This window comes from Solanum pennellii, chromosome 2 (genome assembly GCF_001406875.1).
Source record: "Solanum pennellii chromosome 2, SPENNV200".
In the NCBI taxonomy this organism is placed as follows: domain Eukaryota; kingdom Viridiplantae; phylum Streptophyta; class Magnoliopsida; order Solanales; family Solanaceae; genus Solanum; species Solanum pennellii.
This window is the reverse complement of record NC_028638.1, coordinates 53,446,357-53,474,174: the sequence shown is the minus strand read 5'-3', so window position 1 is coordinate 53,474,174 and position 27,818 is coordinate 53,446,357. Positions and strand designations below refer to the sequence as shown.

Sequence of the window (27,818 nt, the reverse complement as noted above, 5' to 3'; positions counted from 1 at the left end):
CGCTAAATAATTTATATACTATAAAGTTCTTATTTATACTTAATCGTCGGTATCTTTAATTGACGAGCATAAATAACAGCCAACGATGTGTGCGTGCATGGTCACAGCGAGCTAGTGCTTACTAATTAATTAGTTCGATTTGATCAATTATATACGTTGACAGTTAAATTTATTTAAATTGTATAATATTAGTGTGGCTTTAAATATGGAAAGGGCAACTTTCACATATAGCACATAAAAAATTCATATTTGTATGCTATAGCAAAGTTTGCATAATTGCGCTCCATAGCAAACATAGAACCTGTATAATTCGCTATACATATACAGTTGAAGGAAATTGTATAAAACGAAGTGTATAAAACAAAAAAGAGAAAGACACTTGGGCAGATAACTGTATAAAAATGAAGTGTACAAAATGAATTGTATTATTATAAGTGTATAGAACGATTATATACAATTTGAATTTGTATAAAATGAGAAAGAGAGAAAGACAAAAGAGACTTGACAAGGAATATACAATTGAATCGAATTGTATAAAATGAGAAAGACAAAAATTAGATACAATTTGAAAATTGTATAAAACGAGAAAGAGAGAAGACAAAAGAAACTGGGCAGGGGAGTATTTTTATTGTATAATTATAACTGTATAGGACAAAAATAAATGTACTTGCATGTGTATATACAATTTTCTCACACTTTATACAAACGAAAACACAATTTATACATTTTGCTTCTGTTTGTATAAGTGAAAAAGGCGAGGGTGGTGAGCGAGATTTGGGCGAGTGGCGAGCGAGATCTGGAAGAGAGGAGAGAGGGGAACAAAAATATATGTATTTATACAATTTTCTCTGCTTTATACAATTAGAAACAATTTTTATACACTTGTGTTTGTATAAAAAGTGAAGAAGCGAGCGAGAGATTGGAGGAGAGTGGCGAGCGAGATATTTGGGAGAGAGGAGTCTGACAATTTTCTGCAAACGTTTGCAATGGAGCACAATTAAATTAAATCTTAGCTACCCATTTATTTTAGGTTATTAGTTTAGTATTATATACAATTTTTCCATATGTTAAATATGGACACCAACTATTTATGCATAAAAACCCCAACAATTTCACATTAGATTTAAATTTAAAGTGTAACTTTTTTTAACATTATCAATGAATTATTTTGTATATATTTTATGTATTGTCAATGTATAGAACTTTATATGTACCTATTAGTCATTTAATTGCGCAATATTTTTATATATCAATGGTGATCTCTATATCTATGCATAGAACTTTAACACTATGTTATATTTACTAATTAATATTTGCTACGGTTTATTAACTTGTGATTAAATTAGTCCATATAAAGCTTAATTAAATTCAATAGATTTATATACCAATATCTGAATTAATGAAACTATTGCACGACGTACATGCCGCACGCAAATTGCACNATATATATATATATATATCCAAAGAGTAAAAATTGGTTTATGGGTTTGTCTCTACCTTTACAAAATAAAAATAAAAGTCTGCCTAAACACAATTCTCTTTAATTTCAGTGCTGAAATTATATTGAATATGTTATTATTGTTGACTTGTATTAACAGTGGCAAATAAATGGATTGGGTTAATTGTACAGATTGAAAATGAATCAATATAAAATGAATAATGATTCAACCCGCCTATTTTTCATATGGGTGAAAATGAGTTGGATAACAAATAGATTGGGTAAAATACAAGTCTATTCATATTTTTATGAGCAAATTACTTTATTTTAGAATTAAACATGGATAAAATGTTTTAGTTTTTTTTTTTAGATGAATAAAGTTAAAAATACTTTTGTTGAATGCCTTGAATCGGACCCGTTACAAACAGAAAGGACGGGGGTCTTAATTATCTGTCAATTCTGTATGTTGGGCCCAAGCCTGTTAGGGCGTAGCTTAGCACTATATATAGACGCTATGACAAACCTTATTCTGTAATTCTGTTCTTGCCTCTCCATAATAAAACTGCTCTCCCTCTTCCCCGTGGACGTAGCCAATTTATTGGTGAACCACGTAAATCTGTTGTCTTGTTTTTCGCGTTTATATTTTCTCGTATTATCTCGAATTCCGCATAACAACTTTATTTAGTTTTATTGTATCATCAAAGTAAACAAAAAAATCATATAACTTTTAGATATAAAATAAATTTATGTAATAACAAGGAAAAATATTTTTAATTTAAAGCGAATGAACATTTCCATTTTAGGCGTAAAAGAGTGCTTGATGAACTTTACACAATATCAATACTAATACATGATTCACTTACTTTACATGTAATATAGTATATACTTTTTTGGACTTTTACCTCTTCAGTTATAGAGAAGAATAATAAGAACATTGAAATTAAAAAAGAGAGAGAGAGAGAGAGACACTTTATTTTACAACATTTTTAGTCATATCATAAATTTTGGGTGAATAAAAGTTGAGAGTTAAATCCATTAGGCTAACCCATGAATATTCATATTTTTATGGGTTAAATACGGGTATGTATTCATATTTTACCCATCTAAAAAAATCAATCACCCAACCATTAATAAATAAGTAAATTGGACGGGTTATCAAAATATGAGCTAATTTTGTCGATAATAATTCGTATCCAAGTGAGAATCCTCTTCCTCGTTAAGAAATTAATTAAATTAAAGAGAATCGTGCAAAATTAAAGTTAAATAGAGAAGTTAGGCAAAAGTAGCATGTTAATTACATGTGATTCCCTTTAATTAGTTTGAACTATCATACTCCTCCTAGTTCAATGTACAGACACGCATAATGCATCCTGGAATTTTGAAATTAATTATGCACATTAAATTGAACTTCAAGACCAGCTAGTTACGTTTATTAGTTTTGTATCGAAGCCTAATTTTGGTAATCTTGCCCTAATCATAATCCTAGCTCCTTGAATAATTAATGAAATATTTTTTTTTTCAGTCACTTATAGGTATATTTATACATGTAATTATCTGAAACAAAAGCTTGATGTTGATTGATTATTCAGAGTTTAAGAGAATAAGTGATAATTTTTAATTTTGTGATTTTAAATTAGTTAGAGGCCAACGTACCAAGTACACGTACCAATCTGTCATTTAAATTTATTAATGGTTTTAAATGTATCAAATAGAAAGTTAGAATTAACAAATATAGAAAGATGCATTTTTAACAAATGTGGGTGAAGATGTTCAGATGTATGTGTGGACATACTAGGAGAGATAATATTAAAAACGAAGACATTCAAAATAAGGTAGAATGACCTCGATCTGTGTGTTAGACAAGCTGAGGAAACAAGGTAGATAATTCGAACATGTGAATAGAAATGTATAATGCATGAATTAGGAGGTGCAAGAGCTTGGCTATGCAGGTTTGCACGGAGGAAGAGCCGGACTGGAAAAAAAATTGGGAACTGAAGATCGGTGATTAGATAAGATATGACACTTCTTTGAATTGTTGAAAGCGTGACGAAGATCTAAAATTAAGATAGAAGGTGAGAGATGATCGAGTATATTTAGTTTCTACTTTAGCATAATTATTTTATTATAGAAATATTCTCTTATAACAATGTTTTATTTCCGATCCATGTATTTCATGTTGCCTTTTTACTTTGGTATCACTCTTCTATTATATTATGCTTGATATCTTGTTAGCATGGATTAATGTTATTCTATTCTTCGATACATTTTAATTTTCAAACTTGCTTTAAACTGTTCTATTTTAGCTAGTGATCTTTTAGAGATTTTTCTTTAATTACTTCTATTATGTAAGAGTAATTAAGACAGGGTACACAATATCTATATTATCATATCCCCAAAAAAGGAGGACGAGTAACACACTTAAATTAAAATAGAATTTTATTTTATTTTATTCTTACAAGAAAGGCAGATAATATGTTACCACTAGTTCTAAAGTATATTTATTTTACTATATATAATATAAATAAAATTTGGTCATAAAGAAGTATAAAGTATGAAAAATTATATATATATATATATATATAATAGTGAATTATTAATTCAAATTAAATGCTATAAACATAGTTTGATTTTATTATATTCCATAGCAAACTGTTGTTATTTCCCTTCTCTCCTGGTGAATCTGGCCCGCCACTCTAGTTTTCTTCCTCGGCTCTCTCGCTTTTATACAAAAGTAACTGTATAAAATGTGTTTGTTTTTGTATAAAACGAGTGAAAATTGTATATATACATATATTTTCATTCCCCTCTCTTGGATCTCGCTCGCCCACACTCACTCGTCTCTCTCACTTTATACAAAAATGCAAATCATGTATAAAATGCGTTTGTGTTTGTATAAAACGAGAGAAGATTGTATATATATACATATATTTTCGTTTCCCTCTCTCCCCTCTCCCAGATCTCGTTCGCTCACTCACCTCTCTCACTTTATACAAACACAAATGTATATATTGTGGTTCTGTTTGTATAAAGCGAGAGAAAATAGTACATACAAATACAAATGCATATATTTTCGTCCTATACATTTATGAATATACAAATATGATTTTTTCCGTACCCATTTTCTTTTGTTTTTTTTCTCTTTTTTGGTTTATACAAATATGGATTATACTATTGATCTTTTTTTGTATAGGTATACCAAAGCAGATTATATAATTGTTTTCTGATGTATATGTATATCGAAATTATTTAACTGCTTTCTTTTATATATGTATAGCGAAATATACATATTTATATTTGTTATTGAGCGCAATTATATAAATTATAATTAGATCATATAAATATAATTTTTGTGTTTATTTTATGTGATTGTTGCTAAAGTACTAGTAGAACTTTTTGGATTTACGATTTGACCTTTTTTTGCGTCCATCATAAGTTACTTAAATGTCTTATAAGTCAAGATCGACCTTATAATCAAAATACTATTAAAACAGTCAATCCTGTGGCGGATTTGAACAATAATTATTGCTTCATTGAACACTGCCATACAATTAATTTCAACCACCGCAAGAACATCATTTCATAACCATTTTGTGAATTGAATCCTTCTGAAATTACATCTAAATCCCAATCAGTCTAAATGGAAGTAGACCAACATAAGAAAGAAATGTAAAAATAGTGTTGAAATGTGAATTATATGTTGTGTAGAGTATTTACCGTGGAATAATTGAGTATTTGAATAATTTATATTAGGATTTGAATTAAAAAGATAGATAATCGTGGCGGATCGTCTACAATACGCACAAATCATCCAAACATAGCATTTAGCGAAAAATTAAGCTTTTTTATAATTACGTATCGTATAATATAACATTATTTTCAAATTTTAAATTTACATTTGATTATTTATTATTTTGTGTATACATGGATTGGGGAGAAAAATATGTACTTTTAGTCAATTTTAACATTGAATAGCATGCTAGCTAATTTACATTTTTATCATATTATTAATTACTTATACATATTTACCAATCTAATATACTCCCAGTTTAACGGTCTTTAATCATAACCACCTTGTGAAGTAAACATAAACTGATTGCCAATATGACCAAAACCTTAATTAATGCTATTTATATTGTCCTACAGAGAAGTACAAATACCTTAAAAAGGCCATCGAATGTAAAATCGAAGACATGAGGAGCACACACGAAATATAGTAACACAGTTACTATAATTTTATTTTTTTTTTAAAAAGCAAATATCCTAATTGATACTTTTTCTGTGGCTAATTATTTGTTTATTTTTAAATTGACACACCTATTAAAAGAATAATGATTAATATAGCGAGTTTACTATCTTATCCTTATTAATTATGAATTGAATGAATTAAAAACTTAAATTTTCAAAACGTTCTATTTTTCTTTCCAAAGCAATAAATTGAAGGTACATTAGAAAAAAAAAATCTTTCTTTTATTTGTCAAGATAGACAAGTAATTAAGGATAAAATGAATATTTTAAAAATGTCTCGTCAAAAAAAATCACAACAAATAATTTGAGATAGAGAAAATAAATAAATAAGATTTTAAGTTGATTTATGAAATTAGTTTATAGGCTCTTGTATCACATGTAAAGATTAAAATTATAAAATATACAATACTTTTTTCGTGTAAAAATGATGATCATTTTTTATATTTAGTTTATTTTAAAAAAGAATATTTTTTTTCTTTTTTTAATACTATAATTTCATTTTTTTACAATATATTTAAAATAACAATATTATAAAAGATATAATTTTAAATTATAATAGTAAAATTGAAAAGTCTTTTTTAACAGAGCGAGTATATATCACGTGTTACATAAATTAATACATTTTAAAAAATAATTACTGATTTTAGCGATACTTTTTGTTTATTACCATTTATAGCAATTTGTGATAAATCTGTAATATGTATTAAAAGTGAATTATGTATGCAATATATTTGAATTATAATTGTTTTTGAAATATATTATGTTTGTTTGGTAAAAAAAAAAATCACATTGTATTATAAGTGTATTAAAATGTGTGATAAATATATTATCCATCATTAAAACTTGTATTATATGTGAATAATAAATTGTTCTTTGTAATATGTATTAAACTTGTATTATAAATGAATTATAAGTGGTCAAGTGAAAAGAAAATATTACTGCTATAAATGGTAAATATTTTTTTATTATAGTATATATATGTAAGTTTCCCATGTTTTAATATAAATATAGAATTTTAGTTAAAATTATGTTATGGTTACCTTGAAAAAAGTGGCAACACATTTTATGGTCCACGTGTCAGTTTTTCACGGACCTTTACCCACTTTTTACTGCTTTATTCCCACATCTATTTCTCTTTTTCTATTTTCTCCTTTTCCCTTTGGATTCTAATCTAAAAATGTAATCATATATAATATATTGTCAATCTTCTTCTAAAAAGCAATTTAAAATAAGCTGTCAATTTACGTCTATAAATTTGGTTTTATGTCCAATTAATATTTGTATATCCCTACAAAAATATCATTCATTTATGATCACAAAAAGAATAAAAAAAAATTAAGTTGAGAGTAATATTACTACCAAATAACTTTTTAAAATGAAGTGTCAAGCTTTATACATTTGGGAATAAAATAATTATGAAGACAAGTCCATTAATACTTAGGATAAATGAGTGGTTAATAATGCTTGCATTATCCAAAAGGAGCACCATTTAGATGTGAGATTTGTTAGGAATTAGTCTTGTTTTAAAGATTCATTAATTTAGTGTAAACCATACTTTTCAAATTTGAAGTATTTTTATTATTTTGTCCCCTTCTTGTCTTTCTTTGATAATTTTTTTTTTTTTTAAAAAAATGTTATGGATGACAAATGATTATACCTAATTCATAATACTCCAAGGGCACTATTAATCAATCTTCTATGTATCTACTATGACTATGACTTCTCAAGAGACTTGCTGCCAGTACCACTTACCAAAAATGGAAAGGATTTTTAAAGTGGTTCAACTTTAAAGTTTGTTACACCCTATTTCACCCACTTTCAAAATTTGCTAGTATCTTTTGGTCATAAATATTTTTTTGCTTTTTAGTTCTTTTTGAAAACGGAAAGGGCCTAAAATATCTTTAAAGTATTGAAAATGGTACAAAATTACCCTTCATCCACCTATTGACTCCAAAATGCCCTTTTCATCCACCTATTGGCTCCAAAATACCCTTGTCATCCACCTTTGGGTTCAAAATTGACTACTTATTTAATGATTTTAAATTTAAACTATTTAAATATTTTTTAAAATACTTGATGCTCAACTATTGGTTATAATTTAATTTATTTGTATCATTTATAAACCAACTCACTACCCACTCATTACTAACTAAATTCCACCCAATTAATAATCCAACTATTATATCAAAATCGTCATAAACACTTTTAAAACACGATGAAATTATAGATTTCTGAAAATGACATCCAAAATTATTCGAGTCCGAATCAAAGCCCCAATTAAATTTATGTTGAGCCGCTTATTTAGGAGCACACTTTCAATAGGATTCTCTTTCAAGATTGAATTAGAAATTTATGATTAAATGTAAAGAATTAATATATCCCGAATTAATTCATGCACTTTTTTAAAATATACTTTTATAAATATTTATGATTTGTTTTAAAACCTTTAATATATTATTTTGAAAAAAAGGTTACCTATGAAGTAACATCACATAATTGAGACGTAAGAACAATTAAGATTGAACATAGTCAGACTTTTAAATTTGTCGATAATTTTTATTTAGACACTTAAATGTATGATAATTTACTTTTATAGATATTTTCGTCTCAAATTTTTAAAAACACTCAATTGGCAGTAGCTTTTTCTGTTGTTGCATTAATAACGTGACGGGTTTATAATTTGGTGGGCTTAATTAGTAATGGGTAGATAGTGGATTGATTTATAAATTATACTAATAAGTTAAATTATAACAATAGTTGAGCGCCACGTATTTAAAAAAATATTTAAATAGTTTAAATATAAAACCTTTAAATAAATGGTCAATTTTGGACCAAAATGTGGATGACAAGGGTATTTTGGACCCAATAGGTGGGTGGGAAGGGTATTTTGGAGCCAATAGGTGGATGGAGGGTAATTTTGTACCATTTCCAATACTTTGAGGGTATTTTAGGCCCTTTTCCGTTTTGAAAATAAACATTTTGTATTTTGTATTTGGTTAGTCAATTTCAAAATTATTTTTATCAATATTAAAATATTTTTTTTTCTTCCTCTAGCTCTTATTTTTTTCATGCTCGTAAGTTAGTACTTCTTTCGTCTCATTTTATGTGGCGATATTTAACCGGACATAGAATTTAAGAAATAATGAAAACTTTAAAATGTTTTCTCATGAATGTATTAGAGTATTATATTTAAAAGTAAGTGGGATCAACACGGATAAAAGAAAAATTATATCTGTAAATACTTATCATATAAGAAAATGTGATATTCTTTTTAGGACTGACCAAAAAGAAAAATGGTGTCACGTAACATGAGACGGAAGGAGTAAAAATTTGCAACCTCATTAGAATTAGTAAGGTAATGTCTATTCCTTTGTATTTTTCTTTTGAAATCCTTTTCTCTTATTAATAAAAAAAGATTATTTTAGAGACAATTCCCTCAAGTTTGAGTGAAAACCACTAATCTCTTGTGATTTACTATAAATAGCAATTTTTGCATATCAATATGATGAAGAAAAATACATCTTAAAATGTTAATCAAAGTTCTTATAATTTAATTTTAAAAATGGAAATCATGACAAACAATAATGGACGGAAGGAGTACAATATTACACTTGTCTTCTTATTTTGATTTATTTGCAACAATTCTTTTAATCTATTTGGGTGCACACCTTGCCTAACGAAATTGCTTAAAAAATTAAAATAAACCATGTTTGACTAATATTCAAAAAATAATTATACTTATTGTTTATTTTCTTATAAGTCTGATCCAACACATTAAGGGTCATTTGGTTGACAACGTGTTATTCCTGAATTAATTAATTATCCTGAAATAACTTATCTCCTCATCTATATGAGATAACTTATTCCATCACTATGATATAAAATGGTGAAATAAGTTATCCTAAACATGACAACTAAACAAGACATCAAAATATTATCTCAGAATTATTTTTATTCAAGGACTTTTCATTCATATCCATCACACTAAACGATTCCTAAATCTCTAAAATTCACTTTCAAAACAAAAAAATAAATAAATAGATATAAACATAATTTGGATTAAAATATTAAATTTAGAAGAACTTGTAATCAGAAATATGAATCGTTGTTGGTTTAAAAAACATTTCTAAAAAGTAATTTACCTTTTCCACTTTTAAAAACTGCTTGAATTTATTTATTTTTTTATCAACATATGAATATATATAGTTTAATTGGATAAATATTAATGAATTTACGTGAATTCATCCGTCACGATCAATATTCACCAAGTACATAGATGTTCAATCGATAAAGGGTTCTGGAAGATGACACTACATTTGCCATCAATATAATTGATTGGGATGAGAACGCATGGATCACTAATTAATAAAAAGAAATATTTAAAATATAAATAAAAATTAAAAAATTAAGAAAGAAAAAATTACTTGAAGTTGCATTGCATTATTAGAAACAAGAACAAATTATAATTTAATATTTGAATAAACATTATAAACAATTTTTTATATAGATAAAGAAGAAACAAATAGAAGGTGACGAGAGACTTCTTTCTAGCATCCATTTTTATTTATCTTTACCCTCTAATTTTTTGGCCTTTTTTTCTTCACTTTTTCAATAAATTTGGTTATTGATTTAAAATTCAATCATATTTGCTATTCTAATAATGTCAAACAAGTTACAAAAATCCTTCATTTATTTATCTTCTTTACTTAAACAACATGTTTATTCAATTTTTTTTCTAACTATTGTATGATTTATTCAATCGATAAATTATTTATGGAGATTTTTAATGTATTTCTATTTTTTCATTCTTTCTTTTGAGTATACGTGTAGTTTTTTTCTCCTTTTAGTTTTTGTTCTTTCATCTTTTTTATCAATCATGTACTTCATAATGTCAATAATCAAAGATATAAAAACGATAAAAGTTTATTACAAGTTCATCAAAATTAAGAATAAAAATTTAATTATCTTTAAAATTCATCAAAAGAGCTGGTCATATGTATAAAAGTTTGAATATTCATTAATGTACTGTTTTAAAAACAATTAATCATTATATTCTTTTTATTTTATTTTGATAAGATGTATAATTTTTTTTTTATTCAACAAAAATGAAGTTATGAAACTCTACTAATGAATATAATAGAAAGTTCAATTAAGCATTTTTTTAAGTAACTTTATTATTATTATTATTATTGTTATTATTATTATGCGAATGAATGAAAATTAAAAGTATCACACCTTTATTTTTGTGTATATTTATTTATTGAGTTTTAATTAATATAAAATTGCCTCTGAAATATATGACATGATCTATTATATTAAAAATCAATAAAAAAATATATAAATAAGTCATCTTTTAATATATAAATAAAAATTATTTATCGAAAAAAATGATTCATGTGTACAGTTATAGGTGCAATTTCAAACATGAAGGTCATGTGTACAGTTATAGGTGCAATTTCAAACATGAAGGTGTTAGAATTCCTATTCCTGGAATCATTGGTGTTACTATATAATCATTCATGTGTACAGTTATGGCCTTCTTCACCGAGGTCATAAACCTTCCTTCTAAGGGTACTTTCACCTTGAATAATGATGTAGTTGGTAAGCCCAACACTAAAATTCGAGTGAAGAAGGGTGACTTTATATTCGATGCTGGTTAAATTTTATTTGATTGCTTCTAGTTTATGAATTTTATAATTTTTTGTAAGCTTATATGACGAGGAGTAATCCTTCTTTTTTTTTTCTTAAAAAAAAATACGTTATATGACTAAAAAAAATGTGTACAGATATAATAAAAAAAATATTTTATAGTTGTGCTATAATAACTGTGCATATGTTAATTGTAATTATTTAAAGCAAAACTTATCTATCATGAATTTAATTTGTAATTATTTAAAGTAAAAATTATCTATCTTAATTTTTCACATTAAAAAAGGAATTGTCTTTTCAATAGTGATGATCACAATAATAATTCGATTAATGTTATTAAAACTCTTCCACTCTTCTAAATGTGCTAGGGACAAAGTTGATCCAACTCTTAGTATACATTTCTACAACTTGAGACTTCATGTTTTCTAAAAAAAAAATTAAATATTTTGTAGCTCCTGATAATTTTTTGTATAATCATGTAGCTAAGTAATAAATTAAATTATTAAGGTTTAAGTCATCAACGACCCATTAAAGTTGTTCGCATAATTCACTTAGACACTTTAACTAATACTAGTACCAATTGAACACTTTTACCTATATAATAATCATTTCTATTAGACATTTTTTGATAATCAACAAAAATGTGAAGAGTGTGTGATACACTTGTGGTGACGTGGCAACATGACTAATTAAAAAATAACATTTGACATTGGGCCCAATAAAAAGAAAAAGAATAATGAAAATGTCAACCTATTCTACCCCACCTTACCCTACCCCACCCCACCCCAACCCCCTTTCATCTTCATCTTCTTCCCCAAAACACATTTTTTTTCAAATTACAAAATCTTATTCTTTTCAAATAACTTCAAGATTAATTTTTTTTTCATACTAAGAGTGAAGAAGAAAGAAAATTTTGTTGGTGGTTATTCAATTCTACATCGATGACCAAATGAAATTGATAACCCCAAAATTATTTCTTTCAAAATTTTCTTATATCATTTTTGATAAATTTAATGACCACATATGAATTTGAGTAAAAATCTTTGTTCGAAAATTGTGATAAATAAATATCGGCTAACTATTTTTATACGTAAAAGTCATTTATCTTTTTTCATCTTCTTCATACTTGATCCTTGTTTTTATGAGATTTGAAATAAATCATACGAAGACTTTCTTTCAAATCTAAATCTTTATAGTTGATTTTCATTTATCTTCATATTTGGAAGATATAAATTTTTTGTATATAAAAAAAGAAAAAAAAATAGTGTTGGAGCTAAAATGAAGAAAGTTTTTTACACTAAATTATGAAGAAGATGATAGATAAAGAGTAGGGTGTTTTCTTTTTTGAAAAAAGTGTAAATAAAGAAGAAAATATATTTTAAGTTAATTATAATGCCAAGTTTCAATAAAAGAAGAAAAAATGTAAAAAAATATATAAAAAAGACACTATTTTAAGTCTTTTCACGCGCTTCAGGGAAGTGGAATACATATTTTTTGACATTTCAGCATTTTGTGTCTAATAGATACATGTTTTGAACAATTTAGGTGTTCAATAGGTACAAGTCTCAATTGAGGTGTCTAAGTGAATTATGCGGACAACTTTGAGGGGCGGTATATGACTTAAGCCAATTATTAATGACAAGTGTTTTAAAAGGTGGGAACGTGAGACGAGACATTTTATATAGTATTGAGCTAGGTATAAGTACCGAGACACGGGGGCGTAAGTCCCTTGGATCTGCGGGAGTTGTCTCATGTATATTCAATTTTATAGTTTTATTACTAATAAAAGGGAAAATGCATAAGTACCCCCTCAACCTATGCCTGAAATTTCAGAGACAATTATACTATACTTAGGTCCAATTATCCCCTGAACTTATTTTATAAATAATTTTCTACCCCTTTTCGGCCTACAATATCAACACACGCTGGGCCCACAAGATAGTGCCACATAGGACGAAAAGGGGTAGAAAATTTATTTATAAAATAAGTTCATGGGGATAATAGGACCTTAATATAATATAAATGTGTTTCTGAAATTTCAAGCATAAGTTGAAGGGGTACTTGTGCATTATCCCCTAATAAAATAAGCAAAAGTAAGTCTTTGAATGATTTTACAAATAACCTATAATATATAGAAATTGTATTATGCATTTTATTTGAGATAAGTATTAATAATCAATAATGAAGAAAAAAGTATTATAATGACTGTTTGAGAAATATCATTACACTAACACTAAAAAAAAACATGATTTAAAGCAAAATAAAATTAAAAAATAAATTAAAAACATCTATACTTACATTTTTATTTTCGAGGCTTATACCTCAAATTTTAAAATTTATGCTTTATGAATCTACGCCTTCAAATTTACACTCCGGAACTTTTTTAGTAATCCCATCCCGAAACTCGCTCTAAAAAAGTTTTTGAAAACATTGAATGACATCATGATTTCTTTTAAATATACATTTTATTTTCATATTACGTGTTTTAATTCTTATATTTTATATTGCAAGGTCCAATGTAATGTTATATAATCAATATAATTTTTTTAAATATATTTTTTATGTTTTTCTTCCCTTTATCAATGTAATGTTATATAATCGATATAATTTTTTTTCTTAAGATATTTTTTATGTTTTTCTTCCCTTTATCGATAATTTTAAATGAAAATTAAAAATTAAAAATATATTTCTAGCAATTCTCTAAATAGACAATATCAAGATAATCACTTTATTTATATTAATTTTTTATACACTTTATTAAAAAATATAATCAATTAAAGAAATCAATTAGTTATCAGTACAATAGGAAGAATCAACAATACCTTGTAGTAGTAATGTCCTCTTTGGAGTTGCAAACTTGCAGTTCTCACGTATGATCAATTATTATTCTTTCCGTACAGAATTGTTTGTCATATTACGCTTTTAAAAATCAATTTTACTAATTTTTAAAGTTAAATTAGATCACATTAATTCGATATTTTAAATAAAATAATTAGATATTCTAAAACTATATGTAAAGTACTATAAGTTGCAATTTTTTGTATATTAATATGATGGAAAAATCTATCTTAAAATGTTAGTCAAAGTTTTTATAGTTTGACTCTAAAAATAGAAATCATGATAAATAATACCTAACGGAGAGAGTAATATATTACACTTTCAGTTTCAAAAAGATTGTCCTAGTCTGACTTGGAATGATAATTTTTTTAAAAAAAACTTTTTAATTTTGTGGTTCTAATTCAAAGTTATGTCAAATATACCAAAATATTCTCTAATTTTATGGTAACATGCCACATGGAAAATTAAAGTTAAAGTGTTGCCAAAAAAGAAAAGAAATTATTCTCTTTGAATAGACTAAAAAAGAAAAAAAGTCCTTTTTTTAAACGGAGGAGTGAATTTGTTTTTTCTAAAAAAAATAATTATCTAGGGTCTAAAATTCTAGTGTAACAAAACACGAAGGACAAAAGTAGTAATATTTGCATCTGTAGAGGTGAAATTGTCCGTTTTGTTGTGTGGCAAATGGCAATGGCTGCCGCAAGTTGGGCATCTTCTTCTTCGTTCACTCGCTTTCTCCGGCCTCTCCTCAGTCGGAACTCGTCTCCCTCCCCTATCAACTACAGTCTTCATCGATATAAATCAGCTAACTGTTTATTTTTCTCCGCAAGCAGTAATAAACCTCCAAAGTTAGCTGTTTACGCTCAAGCTAGGCGAGTTTTACCTTCCAAAACGAAAGGAGATGAAATAGCCACTCGTAAGCATCCTTCTAGATTCTATTTGTAGTCAATTTTCTTTTTCGCAGATTGAAATTCTTCTTTTTGTGTGTGGTAGCTGCTGACTTGAGCTTCGAGGTGCCATTGAAAATTGTGGAGTATCCAGACCCGATTTTAAGAGCGAAGAATAAAAGGATTGACAAATTTGACGCTAATTTGAAGAAGTTAGTTGATGAAATGTTCGATATTATGTACAAGTGAGTCCATCCGTTTCTTACAATCCATAACTACTTGTCCTTTTGAGTTTTGATAACTTATTCTAATGCAAAAATCAGTTGTTCATTCAGTAAACTGGATAACTCAATCTATTGGAGCTTCGCAAAGCATGACTGATCCCAAACCTAGATATAGGAAGAGATTATTCTTGGTGGAGGTCTAATTATGTTGAAAATAAAACAAAAATATTAATGGTGACAAATTTAGAATAGTGGAATCCGACTAGTTTGGAATTGAGGTGTAACTGACTGATTTATTGAATTAAGAATAGATGGATTGTCGATGTTTTAGTTGTTAGATACATTAGTTTTATTTTGTTTATAAGAAAAGCTTGCTATTCAGAGGACCTTAAAGGATGCTTGGCTTTGATAATATATATGCAGAACTGATGGCATTGGGCTGTCTGCACCACAAGTTGGAATGAATGTTCAACTAATGGTATTTAATGCAGCCGGTGAACGTGGAGAGGGGGAGGAGATTGTTCTCGTCAATCCACGTGTCAGTAGATATTCTAGGAGGATTATACCTTATGAAGAAGGTTGCTTATCTTTTCCAATGATACATGGTGATGTTAAGGTACTTGGACCTGTAAACCATTCTTTGTCTGACCGCGAGTCAATCTACTGCCTTACTCTGAGTCTGTGAGAGAGATAATATGAATCCCGTGGTCGAGTGGGATCAAATATGATTGACGTAATCTGTCCAAATCCCTCAAGAATCTGCTATGCAGTTGATACTTTTCTTATTTAAAAATAGTGTTTGTGTGTTGAATATATATATGTATCTTAAATGAAACTTAAGAAATGGTAGAGAGCTCCTAGTACGTTTTATTTTCTATCTTGTATAATATTGGTGTAAGATGAGCCTCAATGGAGTGACATACCCAATGCCAATTTATATAGCCAAACCTAACTTGCTTGGAGTTGACGCATGATACCATGTACCAACTCATGACATCATGAGGTTAGTCGTGAATATATCTGAAAGGATGGTAAGGCACATCCGCAACCTCATGAGGGTTTTTCCTAGCATTTATGTTGTTGAATTGGTGGCTACACCATTCTGAAGAATTTGACTTGCTGTCTCCTGCTCCTGGAAAAGTTGCTCCAATGAGCTAGTCGAACTTTTACAGAAACCAGCAACTTCTATTGCTTTAGGAAAAATACAGATGTCATATCAGCAGTTCTACAGACTACATGTATCTAACTTTTTATGAATGGTCAATTTTGTTGTTGTGCTTCAGGAATGTAAGATAGACAGCATCTCAAGGACTTATGCCAAAAGACATCCTAATCCTCTAGTTTGCAAGCGTCCCTATTCAACTAGTAACTCCAACTTATACAGCATAATTCTTCTTCTGGCTCATTGACCTGGTAAAGAGCTTACATAATAGAGCTGCTTGGATTTTGGGTGACTTGTCCAAACAAATTCAGAAGTATTTGAAGTAGAACTGTAATCCTAAAACAGTTTGCATTTTACAAAAGCTTACCTGGTGAATCTTTGTTGCTAACTGCTTTAGTGTCTAGGAACCTGAATCTGCTATTTGAATTGTGAAGTTTTCTGACTTTATAATTGTTACTATATTATTTATATATGTTGTGTGTTTGCAGAGACCAGAGTCAGTTAAGGTTGACGCACAGGACATTAATGGTACAAGGTTTGAGATAAGCTTGTCTGCTCTTCCAGCTCGAGTCTTCCAACATGAATTTGATCACCTACAGGTGCTTTTCATTTCTATAAATGCAGGATCTGTTTTAACTGTACCTTCCCAAAAATTACTGTTGTTTGGGATTAGCAGGTTCTCCTGCTCACACATTTTCCCTTTGCATTTACCTTTTATTCAGAAAAAATGTTCTATATGTCTTTCCAGTTGCAGTAACTGGACATTGAGCAGTGTAACAAAAAAAAAGTAAGAACTCGATAGACTCGAGTTCAGGAGTTTTCCCTGGTTGATTTTTTTTATAAGACTACTTAACAGTGCTACTGGTTGAATTCAGATATCTGTAGTACTGTATAGTGTGTATGCAGTCTTTGATGAATATTCATTACATGAATGCACAATTTGCTTATACAAGACTTAGTTCCCATAAGACATTTCTTTTTTACTTAAGTCAGCAATGTGCAGGGAGTTCTTTTCTTTGACAAAATGACTGACGAAGTCCTGGATACCATCCGTGAAAAATTAGTGGTTAGTGGATGATTGTTAAAGTTGGAATAAACATCTGGCAGGTGTTGCACCAAGTATTTTGTTGCTCATCTTTGTAACTGATTTTACAGGCGCTAGAAAAGAAATATGAAGATAGGACTGGGTTGCCTACCCCTGAAAGTATAAATACACGAAAAATAAAGAAGGCTGCTGTTGGATTTGGCAAATCATGAATTCACTGAGATCTATGAAATCTTCTCAGGTTTCTGATGCCTTACCTTTATTTCATTTGCTTATTGTTTTACTGCATGTGCTTTACACTTGCTACTTGTTGTATGCAGTATTTGTATGATGAAGCACAAAATGGGATTGCCAGCTTTTGCTGAACTTTGGTATATGCCATTAATTTAGACACTTGTGCTTTATGAAACTTGCCAAAAGTGTGGCCTCTGATGTTTATCCTTGTACTGATACTGCTCTGTTTAGGAATGATAGGGTTACCACAGAAATTTGTATGGAAAAAGAACTGTTAAGTACATTTGATCAAATATTGAAATCAAGTTTGTTGTTTAGCACTTGGGTTGTTGTAGTTCATTCAGTGTGGAGAAAAACAACTCAAGAGAAGTTCTCCATAAGTTCCCCAGCAGAATGGTTTTTGAACTCTTTTCTTGGTAATTGTTATACCTTTGAAAGGCAATCCATGAACTACAGGCTAAATGAACATCTTGTAATGTATATGTGAGCAATAAATTATCCCTTCACAGCCACTGCTGATGTTTTGTGATGGCAGTTTTCCCATCAAAATATAATTGATCAATCATGCTGTGGTTTTTAACCCCAGATACTTGAACAAATCGATTACATTACTATTCTCAATTAGCAAAATATACAAAAATTATGTATTTATTGTTATTATTAATTAATTTTTTCTTAATAATTTGTAGCTAATCTCTTGCTCATTATTATCCACATATTTTTGAAATTTTTTTAATGATGTAATTATAATTAACCATAGTAGAAAATTAAACTTAATAGTTACTTCTTATTTTTTAATTTGTTTAATTTACTTCAATTTGAATTAACTATATTTTAATATTGACCTTATCTGATTTTCTTCAATTCTTTGAGATATTTTATTATACTAATGAGAATGTTAAAATGAATTCAAATTAAATTTTAAATTTTGAAGAATCACTTTAGATTATTTCAAAAAAGATAAAAAATAACTTGAATTTATATTTATGTCCAAATAAACTACAAAATTTAAATATTTTTTTTCACTTTAAAAATTATTTTTTTAGATGAAACAGGGGATCATGATATGACCATTAATTTTTGATCAGCAAAATTATACACACCTCCCTTTTTTGAAGAAAAAAAAAAATAAAAACGCCTAACATCCGCTTACGTGGAGTTGTAGAGCACACAGATTTTTTCAATCAATAGGAACAGAATTAACACTGTATCAGTCAACATAAATGACGTAAGCATATCAAATACCAATCAGAACCTTACACGTAGATATCTCGGACACCCAAACTTCCAATCAACGAAAATGGATAAAATTATTTGGGGTCCGCCAACTCCATCAAAATTCTGAGAGCATCCAGAAGTGAGAAAAATGAAAGAAGAGCAGCATTGCAGAAGTCTATAACCAAGAACCTGAAAACTTGGCCATACGCCATTTTCACTTCCACTTTATTTCTTCCGCGCTTAGGGTTTTGCTGTTTCACTCACAATTTTCCATCGCCAATGCGAGCAATTCACTTCACCGCTGCAGGTACTCTTTTGGTTTATGCAATAATCATAAATATAAATAATTGATCTCATGCTTCCTATGAAGGTTCTTAATGTTAAAAAAGATGGCTGCAATTTTGTTGAAACCTATGCTTCTCTTCCAATTAGAAAATTTCGGAGGCTGTTATAGAAGTTCTTTTTAGGCGTCTAGGAGTTCTTTGAACAATGGTAGCTAATTTTGCGATCTTCTAGAGACTTACTTGACTAATTTGAGTACTTAATCACGTATATGAACTAAGAAACCGGATTTCAGGATGATTAACTTTTGAAACTTAAATATATCATACTGCTCTATGTTTGCAACAAGCACTAAACTTCTCTTTGTTGCTTGTTGATAGTTGTCTCAGTATTAATGTAACAACTTCTGTTTGACTTATTCACTTCTCCTATCAAAATGTTAAAAGAGTCTTGGTAGCACTAATAATATTTCATAAATGTCTTTATATGTGGGAGTTATGCCTTATCATCATAGATATAGTCATATGGCGCACATGGACATTAAATATGTCAAGAAAGTGGTAGCATGCCTTTGACATGTTAACTTAACAGCAAGTGGATGGGGCTCTGTTTGGGTCAGTAAAGTTCATTGTTATATAAATCTCTACATAGTGCAATTTTTGGATTCTTTTATCTCCTTTGATACAACAGTGAATGTTAGTACGGCATCACTGGCGTTCTGTTTGATCTATGTATCTTTGTGATTCAGGTTTTGAGAAGCGGACAATCTGTCACTTGAGTTATAACCATTTATCAGTACTATAAGGAAGTTTATTTGTAATTCAGTGACATGGCTTCTGGCAGTATTATGTCTTTAGCAGCTGGCAAACCTATTACTGATGTTGTGCTTGTTGACAACCTACCTAAAGAAATAAATGCAATGAAGATCAACGATGACAAAGAAGGAAAGGTTGTTCTTGGAAATAGGATGCATACTCTTTATCTGATTTCTTTTTTCCTTGTCTGCCTTAGCAATTCTCACTGTGATATCCTGATAGGAAATGGAAGCCGCTGTTGTGGATGGGAATGGAACTGAAACAGGTCACATCATTGTGACGACTATTGGGGGGAAAAATGGTCAGCCAAAGCAGGTGACATTTTTAATCATTTGATTCAACCTCGAAAATGTTATTTTACACTTGTAACTTATCTTTTATTGTTGTGCCTGTACCAAATACTAACATATCCAAAGGATAAGAATTTTCATGTTTGGGATTAAATGGCATTGATCTCGTGGATTTCATGAAATATCCCTTTGCTTTAGTTTCATTTTGGTTCTGAAATCAGTAAATAAAACTCAATCTATACTACGGCTGGTAATTTATTTATGGATCTGATGAGCAAATCTTTTCTCAATCAGTTTTGTTCCGGCTATGGAAATCAGAAAGTCTGATAATCCTGATTTTCATATTATCTTTTCTTTCACTTGTGATGTAACATTTTTTTTTTGAAACATGCAACTTTTTCACTTGTGATGTAACATAGACAATTGAAAGAAAGACCTGTTCTCGTATTTTCCTTCGCGGCATTGCTTTATCCTCCTTTATTAATTTAGTAGATGTTTTGTACTAGAGTACCAAGTATTTTGCCTCTTTTTTTTTTACAAGGGAAACCCGCAGTCGCTACCCTTTGGGTGCACACAGGGTAAAACCCCCGCTCCTATGCAATAGCTAGCAAACCACATAGGAGAGGTAACCCACACTAGGCTTGCCAAGCCTAGTGCGACGAGCTCGGCCCAGAAGGCAAAACCCTTACTTTCGCTGGCAAGGGGTTTCGAACTTGAGACCTCCAACATGGAAATCCCAAGCTCAAACCACTGGGCCACCCCGAAGGGTAAGTATTTTGCCTCTTCTATTTTTTTTATTCTTTTTGATTTTTGAAACTAATAATAATAAGTCAAGAACAAATCGTAACTGTCTGATGGATATGTTTAGCTATCGTACTAAACAAGAAGTAACTTTTGGCTAAAATGGTTCGGGACATCTTTGTAATTACTTCTTTTTCTTCAATTTCTTTTGACTTGCCAGGTACTGGTAATCAAGAAATTTTATTTTGTGTTTCACATCACTTCCATGTGTTCTATGAGGCACTTTAATTGCTTAACAAGTGACTTGTTTTTTTACCATTTCTTTGGTAATATAAAAGTTTCCAAAATAAGGCACTCTACTAGGACCCAAAAATTGCATGATATGCATACCCCTAGACGTGAATAACACTTAATTTTCTCTTTTTCATGGCTGATATGGAGTTGTATTACTGGTCAACCTTACTTTAATATGCTTATGGTTGACGGTGCTTTGTATGAACTTACATGGCTTTTCTACTTATGCTTGTATATTTTCCATTGCATAATTTTGTTTCCCTTTTCTCTGATTAGGCATGGGATTATCCAAAATTCAATTTGTTTGTTTTTTCTTTCTTCCAATAAATTCATTGAATAAGTAGAACTATATTACTGTAAAAGCCTTATATCAAATTAATCTGCTGCATCATAACTCAGAATAACTTTGATAAATTTTGCTTTGTTTGGTGCTTAATTTGGTAAAGTTTTGCATTGCTTTTTCTGTTTCAATCTTTAACTAAACAAATTTAACCACAACTACACTTGTCAAGTAATTACGGCGTCTCACATGACTTATGTTGGTTATGTGAGACATAAAATCAAGCTTCTCGCTGTAATCTAACAATCTCTTTTCTTTGTCCTCTCAAAAAGGAAGCGTGCGTTAATATCAACTCCATACTTTCAGGGAAGTTTTAATGACATGAACTTAGTTAATCTTCTCATACCATATTGACATGGTGCTTTCCAGATGTAAAAAGGGCTTATTTCCTGAACTTTAGAAATTACAAAATATTGTTCCCTGTAAAGTTCAGAATTGGACCTAACATAGGCATCTAATGACCGGGATGACTTTCCTCGACTTTAACTTGATAGTATCTTTAAAGAGTCGGCGAACACTTTGGTATCGGTCTTATTAAGGATGTAGCTTATACTAGTTAGGGATGACTGCTAATTAGGCGAGCTTACACGGTCCTACTCAACATAATGTTGTGTTTCTAGCTTGGGTTGATAATTGAAATGCTCTTCATTACCATGTCTTCGAGACCGGCACTGTTTGAGTGAATGACCCATACATACTTCACCGCACAAATAAATAGATATCAACTGAGCAAGTTCTTTTAAATATACATGCTGATTGTGGGTCTTTGTGTTAAAAGCTTTTTTGTAATGTTTTCTTTGACATTCAGACCATAAGTTACATGGCGGAGCGAGTAGTTGGACAGGGTTCCTTTGGAATTGTGTTCCAGGTATAAGTTGTTCATTTGTCACAGATAGTCACTGCCATAATCAAGAATCTTTACCCCCTTTACTAAATCAATTATCACTGATTTCAAAGCTAAATTGCAGGCCAAATGCCTTGAAACAGGAGAAACCGTGGCAATAAAAAAGGTCTTGCAGGACAAGAGATACAAGAATCGGGAATTGCAGACTATGCGACTTCTTGATCATCCTAGTATTGTTTCACTGAAGCACTGCTTCTTTTCGACCACAGAAAAGGATGAGCTTTATCTAAATTTGGTTCTAGAATTCGTACCTGAAACTCTCTACCGTGTGTTAAGACATTACAGCAAAGCAAACCAACGGATGCCTATGATATATGTCAAACTGTACACATATCAGGTATTTCATTTGAGTACATGTGCAAGTTCCTCTCATTGTACATAGAAAGAAATGAGCATAGGATGAATTTCATGTATGTTTCCTATAATTTAGCAAAACTGAATGGACCTGGCCCTATAGCTTATGATGATTGTGACTTCTGCTCGAGTGTGCCACAAGTTGCCATGGAAACCTCCTTTGCCTTTAATTCCCTTCATTGTCTTCAAATTGTTATGGTGTATGTAAAAATTCTAAATGTTGTATCCTGTATCAAAATATTATGTCAATGCTAGCCTCTTCGATGTCAACCCTACTATTTCAAGTTATAAGGCACCAAATCCTTCATGCTTAAATAACGAGAAATAGTATAGAAGGTTATCTTCGACCAGGGGAGCTAATAATTCTACCCAATTAGTGTTCTTTTCTATTTTCAGAAACAATGTAGTATTTATCTCATTGTCAAAATGTATAAGAAATAAATGAGAAAGGTATTTCAGTAAAATAATCTTCAAAACTAATGACTTGTTCTCAGTACCAGATTGGAGATTTATCTTTATTTTTTTTAGATGAAAGGAAGTTCATTCAGTTTCGGCTAAACCACATATGGCGGAGGTTTGACTAATTCACCTTCTATGTCATTTTTCCATATACTGGTTTAATGTGATATTAATTGTTTTTTGGATATTTTTCTACTTCCCTTTGTCCTTTATGCAACCCTAAACTTAGATTGTGGCCTAAACCGTTGACCTCATGTGCAGTGGTAAAGGTTCTTCCATAGTTGTAATATCTTCAAATAACAAGTTCTCTGTTCTAGTAATAACTGTTTAAGATGATAATATTTAGTGTTTGTTGCGCTTATCTTGCACAGAGTAAATTTTGCATCATTTGTTTGTGGCGATTATGACATAGTTACTGTTTATGGCTAGTAGGAACACCTCTTCTTTACACCCACCTTAGCATATCTTTGTTGCGACCTATAGTTGGTTGATGATATACCTTTACAGATATTTAGAGCTTTGGCTTACATACATGGGATAGGAGTCTGCCACAGGGACATCAAACCTCAGAATTTACTGGTTTGTACTTGAAGCTTAAACTCAATCAACTAAAAACATTGTGATATTTACTAATGCAATTTGCTATGGCAGGTCAACCCCCACACACATCAGCTTAAGCTTTGTGATTTTGGGAGTGCAAAAGTCCTGGTAATTTTCCTGATAGCTTGCAAAAGTCCTGTTATTACTTCTCTAGTCTGAGACCTAAGTTCAACTTTCTCTTTCTGCTTCTTGTCACTACAAAGTTTAGGAACAGATGTGATCATTTGATTGTGACTTGTTTGGAAAATTGGAACACAAATATTCTTTTTATTCACGTTTCCATGCATGTGAAACACTACAAGTTGTCATGATATAACTGTAAGTAGTTGATGACGTCTATCAGTTGTAGTTGTGCCTGCAGAAGAGGATTTCTTAAAATGAGTTGTACTGGACGCTAAAGACAGTTGTGTCATATTTTGTTAGATAATTCAGGAATTGCTTGTGGTTATGTATTATCATAAATATGTCACATTTATAATATGTTAGTACAAGAATTAGATGAAGTTGTATGATATCTTATTATGACCATTCTCAGAAAATTCAAGAAATGGAAGTGTTCCAGCATATTATATGATCACTTCTTTTTATTTTTACGTGGCTAAAGATGTTCTTATGAATTAGATATTTTGCTTGTTGGAATTTATCAAATCAAAAGAACTGATGAAGAAGTACCTTTTATAGCTCAACAATATGAAAATACTTTGATTCCTTTTCTTGACTTTATTCATCTTCCATATGTGATTGGTGGGTGGAATGATTGTCTTAGTCTTATCTAGTGATCTTATTTAGATAGTTCATCCTCATATTTTGGCCATCCTAACAGGTCAAAGGCGAGCCAAACATTTCATATATCTGTTCACGTTATTATCGTGCGCCCGAACTAATATTTGGAGCAACTGAGTACACCAATGCAATTGACATTTGGTCTGTGGGTTGTGTCCTAGCTGAACTGCTTCTTGGACAGGTTGTATTTATTGTGGAGTTCAATTCCTTTATTGAGAAAAAAAAAATACTGTAATGATTGATTGTTTCACGCTAATCTTCTCTTCCAAAACTTGTAGCCCCTCTTTCCTGGTGAGAGTGGTGTAGATCAGCTCGTCGAAATAATCAAGGTATCCATCTATTTGATTCAATGATGTCATCTTTAGTTTGCACAATTCAATAAATCAAAATGTCCTCTTTAGGTTCTTGGAACACCAACTCGTGAAGAAATCAAGTGTATGAATCCAAATTACACCGAGTTTAAGTTCCCGCAAATTAAAGCTCACCCCTGGCACAAGGTAAGAATCCTGAGCTATAGTCCTGTGTAGAAGATACATTTTCTGATGCATTTCATGGCATGCATGCACATCAAGAAACTCATGACCGTACTCTGCATTGTACAGATTTTTCACAAGCGGATGCCTCCTGAAGCTGTAGATCTTGTGATAAGGCTTCTACAGTATTCTCCAAATCTGAGGTGCACAGCGGTGAGTTTACCAAGTTCTCTCCCTAATTTTTTTCCTTATCCTCCAGTTCAAACTCCGTGTGGTGAGGGCAAAAGAAAGTAGTGCTTGTTGAAAATTCCATATCATATTTTAGGCAGCAATCATGTGTGTCGGGAAACTTGATTATATTGTGATGCTTTTTTGTGATCTATTTGATTCACTTTGCAGTTGGAAGCTCTTGGTCACGCTTTCTTTGATGAGCTCCGTGACCCTAATGCTCGTCCTCCTAATGGTCGTCCATTGCCATCTCTCTTCAACTTCAGGCCTCAAGGTTTAATTATCATCTTCTCCTCCAGTTTTATTAATTGACTTCTCCACCCCCTCATATTCATATAGTAGTTGTTTTTCTTATTATGAGATTATGTCATTTGCAGAGCTGAAAGGAGCGTCCTCAGAACTCTTAAACAAACTGTTACCAGAACATGCTAAAAAGCAGTGTCCCTTACTTGGAGTCTAGTCTGTAAGAATTTGTTTATCTTTTGTGAACTTGATCCTATTTATTATCACTGTTCAGAGAATTAGGAAAACCTTTTGACATCTCCATTAGTCTATTATATACCACTTTTAGCCAATTATGTAATCAGCTGATTGCCCCCGTACTATACTTAATTATTTGTAAATAGTAATGTATTATGGAATTTACTTTATTCGTTATCGACAATTTTATTTTTTAGGTTGCAATCTTTTACTGCATTTTGGTTGATTCTATTACACTTTGTTTGGATCATTGTTACCCATTGTTTTATAATGTATTGTATTGTAGTTTATTGTACTGTATTGAATGGAAGATACAATGTTTGGCTAGATTATATTGTTTGTTGTTGCTTAATAACATTTTAATTGTCTGGTTTGATTGTATCGTACAATATTGTAATTTATAAATTCACTAAAATATCTTTAATTATTCTAGGGTAGTAGGTTTGACTAGATTTAAATTAACAAGGTAATGGGTAAAATAGTATTTTGAAATATTATGTAAATATATAATTGGAAAAAGAAATTAAGTAAAAATGGGAACACATCAAATCGGTTGTTTCACAAAATAGGGATTTTCATTGTAATAACGAAATTTAACAATATAGTACAATACATTTTAAGTAACAATCAAAACAAATACAATAGATAACAATGATTCAAACATAGTGTTACTCTCATTCGGGTTAATACTCCAACGTAATTGTTTCTACGTTCCAACTAAAGTCATCACCTGGTCATATGTAACTTAAATATATATTACTAACATAAGCTTAATTGTCCAAGCAAATTAAAGTTCACTCAACGCTTTGCTATACCAACACCCCCACCTTTCCATAACTAGAGCTATTAAGCAAATCAGGCCAAACAAAACTAAACGCTTTGCTATACCAACACCCACCTTGTTGAGCTACAATTACATATTCTGATGAACCTACTACTATCTTTTGTAAAGGAGTTTGATGAAAAACATGTAGTTCACTTGTTTTATTTTGCTTGATTCTTATTCTGGATATTTTACTCTACTCATCTATTTTAGTAAATTAAGAGTTTTTTTTTTCTGTACTACCCTTAATATGAAATGACTACTAAAAGTAATAGTAGTAATTAGTAATCAAATTTAGGATTCCAAGGCATCGTTAATAAAGTTAGTTCAGTAAAACATATCTTAAATAAAGAGATATTATGTTAGGTCAACATAACCAAGTAGTAATATGTTGGTTCATACTTTTTTTCATAATTCAAAATATGTAAATTATTAAATTCTTTGAATTCTTTTGAAGTATCCATCCTTCATTTAATGAGATAATCAGATAAATATAGACGATAATAAAAAAAAATATAGATTTACATTTTGTCCTTAAATATTTTTCTCGTGTCATACTTTAAATAATCATATATTTATATAAAAAAGAATCATAGATCTGCCTACGTTGCTCCACCACAAGCAAGAATTTCCTTTTAAATTTATTTATTTTCAAAACTAGCTTTCCTCTTCCATTAAAAGATGTGACTTTTATGAAGAATTGCGATTTTTATTAAAAGTCACGTCTTTTATTAAAAGTTGTGACTTTTTATGAAAAGTTGTGACTTTAACGAAGAGTTGCGAACTTTTATCAAGAGTTGCGGCGTTTATGAAAACTTGCGACTTTTATGAAAAGTTGTGACTTTAATGAAGAGTTGCGACTTTATGAAAAGTTGTGACTTTTATGAAAGATTGTGAACTTTCCGAAGGTTGCAACTCTTTCAAATAGTTATAACCTTTCTGATAGGGGACAATAAACATTTGTTCACACTACCCTTTGTTGTCTATAACTATAGAAATTTTCTCTCATTTTAAA

General features: G+C 30.0%; 2 protein-coding genes across 7 annotated transcripts; both read left to right on the top strand.

Moving 5' to 3' along the window:
* Positions 1-14,775: 14,775 nt before the first annotated feature.
* On the top strand, positions 14,776-18,231 carry LOC107008681 (peptide deformylase 1B, chloroplastic). Of its 3 annotated transcripts, XM_015207815.2 has the most exons (7): positions 14,779-15,083; positions 15,161-15,299; positions 15,702-15,894; positions 16,929-17,039; positions 17,444-17,506; positions 17,596-17,726; positions 17,806-18,231. In XM_015207815.2, the coding sequence occupies exons 1-6, from the start codon at positions 14,852-14,854 to the stop codon at positions 17,695-17,697; spliced, it is 840 nt and encodes a 279-aa protein (XP_015063301.1). In that variant the 5' UTR covers positions 14,779-14,851; the 3' UTR covers positions 17,698-17,726; positions 17,806-18,231. The 3 variants fall into 3 exon arrangements, 2 of the variants coding, with proteins under 2 accessions (XP_015063302.1, XP_015063301.1); XR_003576978.1 differs by lacking the exons at positions 17,444-17,506; positions 17,596-17,726; positions 17,806-18,231 and adding an exon at positions 16,562-16,810 and having other exon boundaries at positions 14,776-15,083; XM_015207816.2 differs by lacking the exons at positions 17,444-17,506; positions 17,596-17,726; positions 17,806-18,231 and adding an exon at positions 16,562-16,691 and having other exon boundaries at positions 14,776-15,083.
* An 816-nt stretch (positions 18,232-19,047) lies between these two features.
* Positions 19,048-26,184, top strand: LOC107011458 (shaggy-related protein kinase epsilon). Of its 4 annotated transcripts, XM_015210971.2 has the most exons (14): positions 19,048-19,244; positions 19,734-19,833; positions 19,968-20,168; positions 20,257-20,349; positions 22,508-22,567; positions 22,668-22,940; positions 23,924-23,995; positions 24,068-24,124; positions 24,840-24,980; positions 25,078-25,128; positions 25,201-25,296; positions 25,402-25,485; positions 25,672-25,774; positions 25,878-26,184. In XM_015210971.2, exons 3-14 carry the CDS (start codon positions 20,049-20,051, stop codon positions 25,958-25,960), a joined length of 1,233 nt encoding a protein of 410 aa, XP_015066457.1. In that variant the 5' UTR covers positions 19,048-19,244; positions 19,734-19,833; positions 19,968-20,048; the 3' UTR covers positions 25,961-26,184. The 4 variants fall into 4 exon arrangements, with proteins under 4 accessions (XP_015066457.1, XP_027770474.1, XP_015066456.1 ...); XM_027914673.1 differs by lacking the exon at positions 19,734-19,833 and having other exon boundaries at positions 20,063-20,168; XM_015210970.2 differs by lacking the exon at positions 19,734-19,833 and having other exon boundaries at positions 19,049-19,244.
* The last annotated feature ends 1,634 nt before the right edge of the window (positions 26,185-27,818 follow it).

Coding starts and splice junctions, on each gene's coding strand:
- LOC107008681 (XM_015207815.2), top strand. CDS start 14,852: ATGGCAATGGCTGCCGCAAGTTGGGCATCTTCTTCTTCGTTCACTCGC. Junction 15,084..15,160: donor AGGAGATGAAATAGCCACTC/GTAAGCATCCTT, acceptor TGTGTGTGGTAG/CTGCTGACTTGAGCTTCGAG. Junction 17,040..17,443: donor ATGAATTTGATCACCTACAG/GTGCTTTTCATT, acceptor AGCAATGTGCAG/GGAGTTCTTTTCTTTGACAA.
- LOC107011458 (XM_015210971.2), top strand. CDS start 20,049: ATGGCTTCTGGCAGTATTATGTCTTTAGCAGCTGGCAAACCTATTACT. Junction 20,350..22,507: donor AAAATGGTCAGCCAAAGCAG/GTGACATTTTTA, acceptor TTTGACATTCAG/ACCATAAGTTACATGGCGGA. Junction 25,775..25,877: donor CTTCAACTTCAGGCCTCAAG/GTTTAATTATCA, acceptor TGTCATTTGCAG/AGCTGAAAGGAGCGTCCTCA.